Source organism: Pagrus pagrus, assembly GCF_965226575.1.
Source record: "Pagrus pagrus genome assembly, chromosome: 8".
NCBI classification, from domain to species: Eukaryota; Metazoa; Chordata; class Actinopteri; order Spariformes; family Sparidae; genus Pagrus; species Pagrus pagrus.
This window is the reverse complement of record NC_140192.1, coordinates 5291719-5304229: the sequence shown is the minus strand read 5'-3', so window position 1 is coordinate 5304229 and position 12511 is coordinate 5291719. Positions and strand designations below refer to the sequence as shown.

Genomic DNA, 12511 nt, shown 5'->3' with positions numbered 1-12511 from the left:
AGATTTACTCTCTGGTCAAATATATCCCCTATGTGGGATTACTTCTAGAAGCCTGCAACTCATAAATACCAAAAAACACGGTAATTTAATTTTGTCGTCACAGCCATTTTGCATTTCAGTGTATCCCAGTGAGAATTCAGCTGCAGACCACACCTGGCTCTTAGTTTCCCTGCATGTCTGGATAAATGACTTGAAGTAAACAAGAGTCTCGATAAGTGAATCCGGCTGGAAACTCCATGCTTCTGCAACAGAGCACCGCGGACAGACAGCCACGGAGGCGTTCAGAAGTTGTTTCTCTCTACTAGCAAAGACTTCAAAAGGACATCATAAAAAAGAAAAGAGAAGCAACCACTGTAGTACTGTAATTGTTGTTTACAGTAAACTTGGAATTGCTGGAAATAGATTTCAGACTTAGTGTACTTGAACTCATTTCACACCAAAAACGAATAACAGTGCGGGAGCTACAACAAAAAAGTCTGCGGCTGTCCAAATTCTCCTGGAACTCCCAGTATGAATGAGTCATGGGCGTACGTCAGCATAGCTGTGCAAGGTGCAAGCTGAATGCTGCATAAGACACAAAGAGAAGCTATCGTAACAAACAGGTTTTTATATGCCGTTTTAATTGCCGCCACAGCATATTTCATCACTTTGTCTATCTCAAACTGTTTAAGAATGATTGTGATACACAAAGGGAAAGCGAAACACAAACTGCAAATGTACATTTAAGATTTAATTGTTTTTTTAGTTACATCACATACCTAAAGAGAATAATTATTGGATATCTATCCTGGAATGTGAAGATTATTAGTTTAAATGATAAATTACAACTTCATTTATTATCTTAAGACTATAAAAATAGTTTGACCTTCACCGTCTACTCAGACAGTTCGAGACGTGCAGCCATCGTGAAGACACGTTCTCTCTAGGCCAATGGCCTTGGATGAGTCATTTAACAGCCTCGAAGAATAAGTGGTCTTTGACCTGAGAGGCAAGTGACACTGCAGTTAGGCAGATGCCATAAAGCGGTAATCTGTGCTGTACTGCATCACCATGGTAACATGCGTGCCAATGAGTACTGTGGATGGCAGGGTGCGCCTTTCATGGCACCGCTACACCCATCTGACTCACTCACACACAAACACACACGGCTGTCATTATTACAAAACCTGATTGCAAAACATCATTAGCAGTATGCCAGACTGTGCTGGTGCCAAAGTAGTTGTCATGTGGATCCCAAACCCACAGACAGGTCCGCAGATTACGCTGAAACCAAAGCCAGTCTGGGGAAAACACTGACAGCTCCATTCCTCTCCACTCCGCTTTTCCTTTATTTGGATTCTCTAATCCATCTTTCCCCTCTTCCCTTCTTTCCAGCTCCTCTTCACTCTCCTTCTGTTGTAATAGCTCCTTTTCCTTTTTCTGTCCTTAACCTCTCCTCTCTGATCTAGTCTTCTAAAATCTCAGTCTCTCAGCCAGCTGGCATCAGGACACAAACCTTCTTCCACCATGGCACAGTGTCAGGCCCGAGAGAGGAAGAGAACCAAAGATGGAGGGAGGGAGATGAGTATGCTGAAAGCTACAGTGATAAAAGGAGGAAGGAGAGGGACGCCGGGGAGGGGGAAAGAAAAGGGATGACAGGTAAGGACAGTAGGTGGACGGAACAAGCTGAGTGGACCAAAAACAAGTACAGAGAGGACAATAAATTGTAAAAAGAGATAGTAGACAACAAGATAAGTGGATAATGGAAGGTGAAAGTCACTGTCTTCTATTTTCTTTATGTTTCGCTCACGATTCCTTCTTCCTATTTCAATCTTTTTATAATCACTAGTTATCACTGATGTAAATCAATATCATTCCTCAGCGGTCTGCACGCATTCATGTGCATGCACAGACACAAACAAACTTCATGTAAAATCTTACATGCTCTTGAATCCACGGTTCAAAACACACACTCACATGCACACACACATACAAACAAAGCCATTGCTGCTGGATGAAACACTTTGAATCTCCAAAGAGTCTACATTTTTCAAAACTGACATGAACGGAAAATGTTAAGTTTCACCGGATCTGTGGAGTTTTGTCTTGTCTGTTTGATAAAGTGACCCACCTCAACAAGTACAGTTTGTACCAGATACAATATGAGGAAAAAAAAAAAACTTCTAGGGGCAAAACATTTTCGCATGTCAAGAATGAGACGTTTCCACAAACGGTCCTGTCCTTGAACCCCATTTGAAGCTATCCAGTGCATCAGTAAAGGAAAAAGGCTCCACCATGTGCTCCCAAAGATTGATTTAGCAACTTGTTCTGAAACTGGTGTGAAGTTCAGGCTTCATTAATAACCCAGCCAGGGTTTAGTGACCTGGTGCAGTAATGGGAGGAGAAGTGACCAGGGAGGAAGCAGGGTGTACCTTAGGTCAAACACTTGTTGGATGGGCCAGGTCACTCAAACTGACAAAAAACATATTGGTAAGTGGACAAAGAAGATTTGCAAAGCTGTATTTTATATTTAAGAGGGCAGTGATGCCTTTGGTGAAGTAGAAACAAATAAATAAATCTTTCTCACATGCTCTGACTTGTGGCTGTAGTATAATATGATGAACAAATGCTGTGGAAAGTGTATTCTGGATCATTCTGGTAGAAAGGCTGTGGCACTAGTCCTGCCCAGCCCTGGTTGAGAGTTTAATTCTGAAACACAGCCTGGTGCCTTTGGTTAAAACAGGTTAACCGGCCATAAGGCAGGTTATTTTCAGGGAATCAGCTGCCATGGGAGGACAGGGCTTATCTGTGACCCGTGTACTTGGAATCGGGAATCTGGGATTTCCCAGAATTCCATTTGGTTGATTCTATAAACTGGTAAAGTCCTGATTTCTGGGACGCTACCCTGTCCACCAAGCGGCCTTGTGTACCTTGCACCTCTCTGGCACGATAAAGGCAGTCAGGTAGACCCACAATGATGGTTACAAAAATCAATGAAGAAGAAACACACCAGCAAAAACAGCTAATTCAACACTATATTTGTTTTGTGCAACTCTTTGGGATTGTGCAGTGAAACAAAGCAGCAGTTAGAAGTTGTTGGCAGGGCTGATTTTTGCCCTTTTTTAAGGAAAAGTATATACAAACAATGCTTTATCTCAAACATATATCCATTCATCCATCAAACCTGAAGTTGCTGGGTTTGGGGAATAGAAAAGTAGCACAATGAGGCCTCATTTATCACAATGCATTGTTCAGGACTGTGATCAGTACGGCATGAAATGATAGAAAAACTGAGATTTCCCTGAACTGTAGTAGTTTTCCTACTCATAAACACTATCACTGCAATAAACCCATTTGTGTGCAGGTCTTGTCGGCAACAACAAGGGCAAGAGAGCAGAGTTAACTAAGTTGGTGTGACAAGTGTATTTCACACATTGTTCAGGCCTGAAAACAGCATATTGTCAGAAATACCCAGCTTGTCTTCTATATGTGTTTAAGTTCATTTTATACCATGGAAATAGTAGTTTGACAAAATAAGCGTAACTCGAGGTGCACTAGCTCGCTTTTTCCAGGACTCTCACATACCCCTCATCAAGAGATGGAGCTCCACATGTAGGTCAAGTGATGACAACGGAGCAAAATGTATCCATTGATGGTACCCAGGAAAAGCTAATATGTGTGAGTTACGCTTGTTTTGTTAAACTGTGTTCAGTATCATTTAAATGCAGAAGAAACGTGGACTAAATTTACAAAACAGTACAACAGGCTTACTTTGGGCTCCATGGAGATGAAACTATGGCGACCACGGCTGGACAAAGTCGACCTCTTGATGGTCCGACTATGGAAGAAGTGATAGTGGTCTTTGAGATCCCCAATCTGCAAAACACAAATACAGACTTAAGAAAGTATTAATTCATTCCATAACTCTTTCTATCTCACCATAACTCATTTGTGTAGTTATAAAAGTTACATTTTGTTCTTTAAAGCAGTAAAGTGACAACTTTTCTACACTGTTACGTTAATGTCAAAAGTTTTGTTGAACACTTTACAACGCTCAGAGAAAAAGAGAAAGGGACATGGACTAAAAGGTGAGATGGGTAGATGAGTCAGGTAGACAAGGAGAGAAACAGAAAGACAAAAAGAGACAGGCTGAAAGTCAGACAAATGTACAGACACGCACAAACAGACAATGACTTTGAGTGATGAGAGATGGGGAGGCCAGAGGATCCACACACAGACAATGACAGACAGACGGCAAGCTGCTGGACGGTGATTAGTTTTAATAATTGATAAAGACCATACAATCCCTCAGATGACTGTCATGGCTGCCAAGGGTCCTATGGTGCGTCACTGATCCATGGCTGAGCTCCACCACCACAGAGCCCATTAGATCAGCTTTCAGCTCAATGCTCATGCATATACACACATTCTGCAACTCCCAGACTGATAGGATAAGAAACAAGACAGTGCCAATAGCCCTAGCTGGATCATCTTTCAGCAAACACTAAACATTAGCTCAACACGCAGCACACATCAGAGGTCTTGGGTAACCAGATTAAAAAGCATTCTACATACTAACGAAATGCGCTTCCATTATAGGCGGCTACCACTTTGGATGCTTCTCATAGTGTAAACAGGTCTGAACATATCGTGCTTCCACTGCCTATTTAATCTACCCAACATCTGCACTGCCATTAAGCAGGCCAACCTTCCCTCTAGGAGTGTCTGAAAAAGGGGAGCTGCTGGAAAAGCTCTACACACAGAGAATTAAAAAAAAAAAAACTGAAGCCCGGGTCTAAACTTCTGCTGCACTGCAATGTTTGAATCCATCTAGAGTCTGCCTTTTTTCAAAAATCACACATTTCAGTGTGACTTTTTCAAATTCACAACCTTTATCATACCTTTAACACTCTTCAGCTGGTACTCTCACATTCGATATGCAATTTGTTAACCTGTTTCTTGTGTACTGTTGTGATTAAATAACCCGCATAGAGAATCACAACTTCGACATAACCTACAGTTACTGGGAAATATGTCGAAACATATTTGTGAAGCGAAACCACACTCACTTCAGTGATTCATGAAGTCTTGCACCACAGACTTTCTGTTTTTGCTAAAAGGCGATAAGACCTTTGCCATAGAAATTATTCCGAGTGTGTCATAGCTGACATAAGCTAAATACGTGTGGTTCATATACATGTTTGCTGTCGACATTTAACAACGGACAACTGGCTTCACGTAAAAAGATGAGCGCTCTCACGCACAGCAGATTTCTGCCATCGCAAAATAAAAATCCCGTGCGTCTCCAGAAGAGTGAAGAGGATGACAAAATACATGTTTTCAAACTTCTTTCTACGTGGTGCACAATCTGTCGTCATATTACAGCCACATTTTTGATGTTACATCAAGAATAATGCTGAGATTTATTTCACTTGTTTTCATTTGCAGGCAAACGTGGATAGATATGTGCAGGTGATTTTCTGTATTCTGTTCTACAATGTTCAGCAGTGTCACGCCACAGAATAATCAACATTCACATTCATCCATATCCCCCTAACCTCATAACCCTTACAGCAAGTGGACCAGAATAAGAATTAAAATTATTAACTCCGGCATAATCAAGAAAGTAAGTCTCTGCGATGCGATTACAACAATCCGTTATTCATCCAGCTTTTGGATGACTGCCTCTGATGAACATTATCAGCATCGGGGAAGGTATCTGTGAAGTATGAATGTAACTCTTGTTGGCTTACTTAAGCATGCAAAACACTTCCAACAACAACACCCTGTTTGCCTGATGCCTTAAGGGACTGATGCATCAGTACAACCTGCTCATAACTTGTTACCGTCTGGCTTCCGATCATAACCCTCCCTCTCCAAATCCTCCCCCATCTCTTCAGAAACACCAGTTTGAACAGATATCCCCATCTAGGACCTTGTCAGCTGATTTTGACTCAATTTGGACCAGTGTCTTAGTCTGGGAAGGGGGCTCCATGGTTAAGAGGATTACCCAGAATTCCCCAACGAGGTGCTCTCTCACTCCATGCCAACTCTTTTCATCCATCCGTCCATCTATCGTCCCTTCTCTCGCTCCGTCCTGCTTCCATCTCCCAGTGTGCAGTTATCTTTGTCTGTACTCCTCTTTCCACCCCTGTCAGGAAGACTATATTGTCTCTCTGTCACATGTTTCCCCTACCCATCCCCCCTTTTCTCTCTTTAACTACTTTGCTTCCTTTCACAACTTAAAACCTCTTCCCGTTTAGCCGTCATATCCCCAAATAATTAATCACAGTCAAATTCTCCTGAAAAGTCTACGTACATTTAATTAAAAACACTTGTACTGTAACTCTTGGCAATCTACAGCATCATCAAACCGCCAAAAAATGTCGTTAGGTCATCTCACTTGATGAGTTTAGTTTAATTCTCCAGATACATAAGTGTTGCACTGATATCAAAGGCAGGGGGTTGATGATGGGGGGATGTCAAAGTTCACATTAGGAAATCAGAGTGTGCTGTTATCGCTCCCATGGGAGAGGCTTTCAGCTGACCCCAAAACCAGGAAGTGAAGTAAAACTCTTGTCTATGAGGTGTCAAAGTCCAATGAACGCTCCATATTGAGATGGAAATTAGGGCGAATGGTGGGGGTTGGGGGCGACACTGCACTCCACAGGGGAATTCCTATTGGGGGCTGGTATGGAAAGGGGGGGAGGACTCCACGCATTAGTTCCCGTCAAAGAGAGGGGATAAACGAGGCCATTAAGGCCTGCTCTCTGGGGAGTATAGTGGGTGGGCGGGCTGGATAAGGCGAGGAGGGAGGAGGGGGGGGGGGTTCAATAGCTGTTGACTAGGCTACCCCACAACAACCTGTCAGAATGCCCCCCTCTGTTCCACGCCGTCTTCACGTTGAGTGCTGGCAAGTGTAGACTTGAACTGCCCACGTATTTCGGTCACGATACCCTGGAGTATGTGTGGGGTCCACGTTTGTGTGGCGTATTTCTTTTGTCCGCGAAGGACACAGGATTTCTCTTTAAACATTGTCAAAACACATCTTCAAGTGACCAATTAAAGCCGTCCTCCTGGACCTGTGCAGACTTGTGTTGATCATCAGAATGACATCATGTGAAGAGTCAGACAAATCTCAAACCTCCTCCTTATGTATACCTTTCACAGCTGTGGTTTGGGATTTATTCTAGACCTTGCTAAGTACCAGCTCTAATGAAAATTCTGGGGTCTTACACTGTAGAAGCTGGTATTTATGCTTCCGGATTTAAAAATGCACGCTGTAAAATAATGGCTCGGATTTTTCTGGTGAGTTATGACATGCTTCCTTTTTACATCTCCTCTGGTAGCTGTGCTTCATCATTACCCTGCAGAAACACAGATTTACCCCTTGACAACACTGACAAAAACTATGGGAGCATCCCCTCAAGACTTCCTGGCACATGTAAACAGAGCTCAGCAGCAGTGTTTTATAGCAGTTGACCTACTCGGGAACTGAGTCCAGATTGCACTCACTGGGAATACTTCGCTTTGGTGCAAGACTCAAATCTCCGACTCTCACTACATGTAATGTTAAAAAAATGTTGGCAAGTTTTTCAGTGAAAATGTTCATGTTGTCGAGTAAACTAGGGACGTACAGGGGAGGTTCTGACTTAAAATAATCCTTTTAAATGACACAAATACTACATGAGAATCAGTTTGACTGTGGACCTTTTGATGTCAGTCCCAAGACCATAAACCAAACAGCACTAACTGTCTCACTTGTGTGTCAAATGGACCAAAGCACATGAGACTGCTGAGGCTGTGAGGCTGATAGTGAGCTCCCTGTGGCTCCAGCCTGCAGACTGAACATGATCCGCGGAAACCCAGCGAGCAGGCACCTGTTGTGCCATCCTGCTTTGCTCTTCTTTATTTTGTTCCCTGTACATCACACTTCTTTCTCCTTGACAGCGAGCTACAGGAAGAAGGACTGAGCTCCCCAGAGAAGGTTCATGGCTTGGGTTTGGACTTCAAACCTTTGGCGTTTGACCCCGTATCGTTTGTCTAGTGGTAACGGAATATTAACCACCGTGGCACGGCTCACTTTTAAGAGTTGACTAAAACAAGACGACAAAGGAGACAAAACAATGAGAGGCAACTTTTGAGAGAGCAATGAGTGACCTACCTGTCCCATGTTCCTATAGCCATATTTTTCCGCTATCCGCTCGGCCACATCGGGTCCACCGCCTATCCTGACTGCCCAGTGGTTGGTGTAAATCCGAGCGTTGCACGGCGGGGACGCAAAGCCGAGACTGAGCGCCAGGACGCACAGCAAGCTTCTTCTCCAAGCGGCGTTGCGGACCATCTTCCCCCACTTTTAACCCGACTCTTCTCCTCCTCCTCCTCCTCAGCCGACAGGCAAACAACCAAACTTCTCTTGTCGCGGAGCAAGACTCTCATAGAAACACAACTATCCCGGCAAAAACACTGAGAGAGGGAGAGAAAGAGAGGGAGAGAGGGGGGAAGGAACGGAGCTCCGAAGGGGTAAATATATACCTTATCCTCAAACCTCTGCTTTCCACATGGGAGAGTTGGAAGTTTGCGTTTCGTGTGCCCTCTCCCTGTTCCTCTCTCTCTCTTTTTTCCACCGCGGAGGAGGAGGAGGAAGTGTACGTGTCTGCGCGCCGTGCGTCTTTGCGCGCGAGTTCGTGTACGCCTGTGTGCGCGCGGAGCTCCTCAAAGCTGATTCCTCTTCTCCACGAGCAACTCGGATGTCGGTCGTTCAGCTCATCGGGCTTTCATGTGGCGAAATGGCTACAGCGCCTCCCCACAAATAACTAGCTGACACTCTGGAGAGTAGAAACAACTAAAGCCGCGGGGTTTCCCTGCCGAGCTCCGCTGGGTCTTAAAGACACTCTTTCTCGGATCCACCGCTGACCGCCCGGACGCCAGACACAGCACGAGGGGGGGGTCAAACTGGCGGCCAGGGAGCCACGCAGGGGCCACCTTCAAGGGCTTCCTCCAGGAGGGCCCCTTGGGTTACATGAAGAATGATATATACTGACAAGGGAAACTAGCTCTAAGTTATCCTACTGACACAATATTTAAGAATTATTATTTATTTTCATTGTCATAATTCTCAATTTACAAAAGAGATGGACAGTGTGTTGCCTGTATTCAATAGTTCTGTGTGGCTACTTTCACAGCAAATTAAGCTTTAGGAAATAACTGAACTCAAAAGTTACAACACCACTGAGTCTATAATCCAGACCGCATGTTTCACCCTGACCCTGTTTAACCTCAACATTATTCATAACCCCAGATATGAGATATGAGATATAACAAGTACAAGGAAGAGAACACAGTCAAGATCAAACACATTTTTTATCATAAATAATAATGACCAGAGGCAATCCAGGCTCTCCAAAAAAGAAAAAAGTATCAAAACGAGAAATATTTCCTTCCTTTTGATACTTTTTCTCGTTTGGAGTGCCTGGATAGCCTCTGGTAATCTTTTCCCGTTTTCCAAGTGCACTCCACACAATTTTTTGACTGCATTGTGTCACATAGAGCAGCCAGGCATCTTCTTTTTCTCTTTTTAACACGTTGAGACGATGAAATATTTGGTTTAACCTCGTGTAACATGCTGCACTTTTAAGAATGTGTCGTTTGCTTTGAAACATCTTGAAAATGTGTCGAGAATTTAGATGATTAGAGCACGTCTTCATTTTGTTTGTAGGCCATGAGACAATGCCAGAGGAGTTGGGTCTATATTGCCTTCAGGAGGAGTCTTTCTTTTTCCTTTTTTTTTTTAACTGAGACAGCAGTTTTCTAACTGTCGGCAATTGTGCAACTTTTCAGTGAGGGACACTGATTTCAGTGTTTGCGAGTGTGTCGTGCTTTAATAGCTGATACAAACAGCGGTAGATGAATGCCAGCGGTGTTTACGTTGTGTTTTGGATTTACCTTTAAAAAGTCCACCAGTTAACAAATGGATGCAATACATTTTGGATACTGCTCCCCCTTCCTACACCTTGAAATCTGCTGTTGAATGCAAGCCTTGTCAGTCTCCTGGGCAGTATTGACATAGACATACCAATGTAAAGTTGGGTAAACTATGACCTCCACCTCAGTCATCATCCAATGGAAAACAGCCACAGACATAAAAAAAAATGATTATATATTCAGAAAAATAACATAAAGCACCCAACCTTCTTTACACTTTATCCGTTTATCAGCGATCCTTTTGTTGTTTTGATTGTCATGATTTTGTTTGAATAGCGTGGATTGCTTAGAATATATCTTACGTTAAAATGCCGGTAATTTGATAACAAATCTCTGGAAACGAGCTGAACTCAGGTGTGTTAACAATGTCATACTGTAACAGTACTTCCCAGATAACCTTACTGTATGACTGAGTTACATGTCCACCGCTGCCATGTAGGCCTTCTGCCCTTGGCTCTCCTGCATATTTCCCCTTAATCAGTGAAGCTCTACATGTCATGCCCCCCATCGCAGCACAGGTCACAGCTGACTAAACGCTGTCATTATGGAATGTGCCCGGTATTATCTGCAGTTGAGCCTTTCATTCAAGGCCTTTGTTGATTGATGGGTTTTTGTTTTGCAGCAGTTTTCCGGGGATGTCTCTGTGCACAGCGAAAACTCTGTTCTGCATGGGACACAAGTGAAAATCAGCATAATTGCACTAATTGCAGCCAATTTCTCTCTGAATGGACCCCGCTGTCACATCTCACAACAAGCGAGGGGACAAGAACATCTCATGGTCCCCCAGATGGAGATGAAAGGGAATAGAGGGGGAAAAAAAAACACCCAGTGATCGTTCTCCATTCAGCCAGATGGAAGGGCTTGTAATTTAAAGGAAAAAAAAAGGAGAGGAGACGAAACACAGCAGAAATTGATTTGAAGATCCCAATCAAGTACCCAGGTCACGAAGCCACCTTGAGCACCAGGGCCCCCGATTTACATTCAGATCTAAAATGTCGCGATATCCTGCGCGACAGCCTCACAGCTACCCGAGTGTCTCCGGGGAGTGAACCGAGTGAACCCCAACAAAACGTCTTTGTCAACATCTGAGGGCCATGATCATGCGTGTCAACAAACACTCTGAGGGGCATTCCTGTGTGCATTCCTGTGCCTCTTCAATGAAATAACATGGTGCATCGTGTGTTTCAGCCAAACACAACTTTAAAAAAAAAAAAAGCTCCACACACAACACAATGGAAGGCCCCAACAGGAAACTTTGGCCAACAAGCTTTATTCACCAAAGACACAGCTAATTTGTTCATTCAGTATCAAGTCCAACATCTACAGGAGGGAACCTCCCACATGATTTTCTCGGGGCGTTATCAAACGTGTGCGACTCTCTTGCATTCAAATGCATCGTGCAATTAGCCACATACCACTGCTTCTCTATACCTCTCACGTCTTCATCTTCACCCATCATGGCCTTTCCTTCCTGTTCCATCATTTGCTTTGATTTTCCTTTCCAGATGTTCTCCTTTTTAGTCTGCATCATCTGTCTCTAACGGATCTTCATCCATTCTTTTTTTGGGTCACCTGAATGGGGTTTTTATTATTCATTTGACCTACGTCTTGTTTTTAATCCTCTTTATGTACCTTCTTTCTGTCAGATATATATCCTGGAGCCCATTGCACTCTCTGACCCCCCTTATCTATATCTCTCACTGGGTGGGCTTCCTGGGAGTTCAGGCTGACCTTTCAACTTCACTTTGACCTTTGACCTTGTTGTTGTGGGCTCCTGCACTTAGGCCACAATAGCACCTGCCACTCACCAACTTTCCATCCTCTCTGCTCTGCATCCCACCCTCCCATCACCACCCTTCCCTTCTTCTCTTCCCTCTTTCCTTTGTCAGGCACATACCAGGGCTATATAGGCTATTCTCAGAGCACACACACACTCTTTACATTCAGTGGAGAGAGGTGGAAGAAGGGGGAGACACAGAGCGTGCTATAGAAAAGCGAAACGTTGGTGTCCTGCATCCATGAGGAATGATAATTTTAGTCTTGATGGTATCTGTCGGTATGGTAAGGGGTTATCAATTAAAACACAGAGATCAAAACAAGTAATGTGAGAACAGGCAATCTCACTCAGAGGTCAACACATATTTATTTGATTACTTTGCCTGATTTCTTTTCATTTATGTATTAATTTCCTGTGTTTTCATCTTGTGTCCCAAATATGACACCCAACTATGCATTTCACCAGTGCCCAGGTCATTGTTATGCAGTTTAAATATGGAAGGATATCTTCTAAATCAGAGGATCTTTTTTTTGCGGTGGTCCAGTGAGCTGTGACCCACCTGGTCTGGCCACCTGTGTCAAAAACTGCACTCCTGTGGCTCAAGGAATTGGCTATAGAAGACATAGCTATGTTGCCATCTGGTGGTAAATGGTAAGACCATACATAGATGGATTGAAGTTGAACTCTGTCAATATTTTCACGTTCATGTACCTTTTCTCACCCAGGTGGAGGAGAATTAGGCAAAGCAATTTTATTTGTATAGCACATTTT

The 12511-nt window shown here is 43.5% G+C and overlaps 1 protein-coding gene across 3 annotated transcripts in view; it reads right to left on the bottom strand.

Annotated features, from left to right (window-relative positions):
- The window catches only part of pcsk5b (proprotein convertase subtilisin/kexin type 5b), a 53378-nt gene extending 44618 nt beyond the window's left edge, over positions 1 to 8760 (bottom strand). For 2 of the 3 annotated variants that reach the window (XM_084360622.1, XM_084360623.1), the window contains exons 1-2: positions 8144 to 8760; positions 3751 to 3855 (exon numbers count right to left, since the gene is read on the bottom strand). In XM_084360622.1, the coding sequence (XP_084216748.1) occupies positions 3751 to 3855; positions 8144 to 8323 (285 nt within the window). In that variant the 5' untranslated portion in view covers positions 8324 to 8760. The remainder of the gene's footprint in view (positions 1 to 3750; positions 3856 to 8143) is intronic. The other variant, XM_084360621.1, reaches the window with a different exon arrangement.
- Positions 8761 to 12511: the final 3751 nt, after the last annotated feature.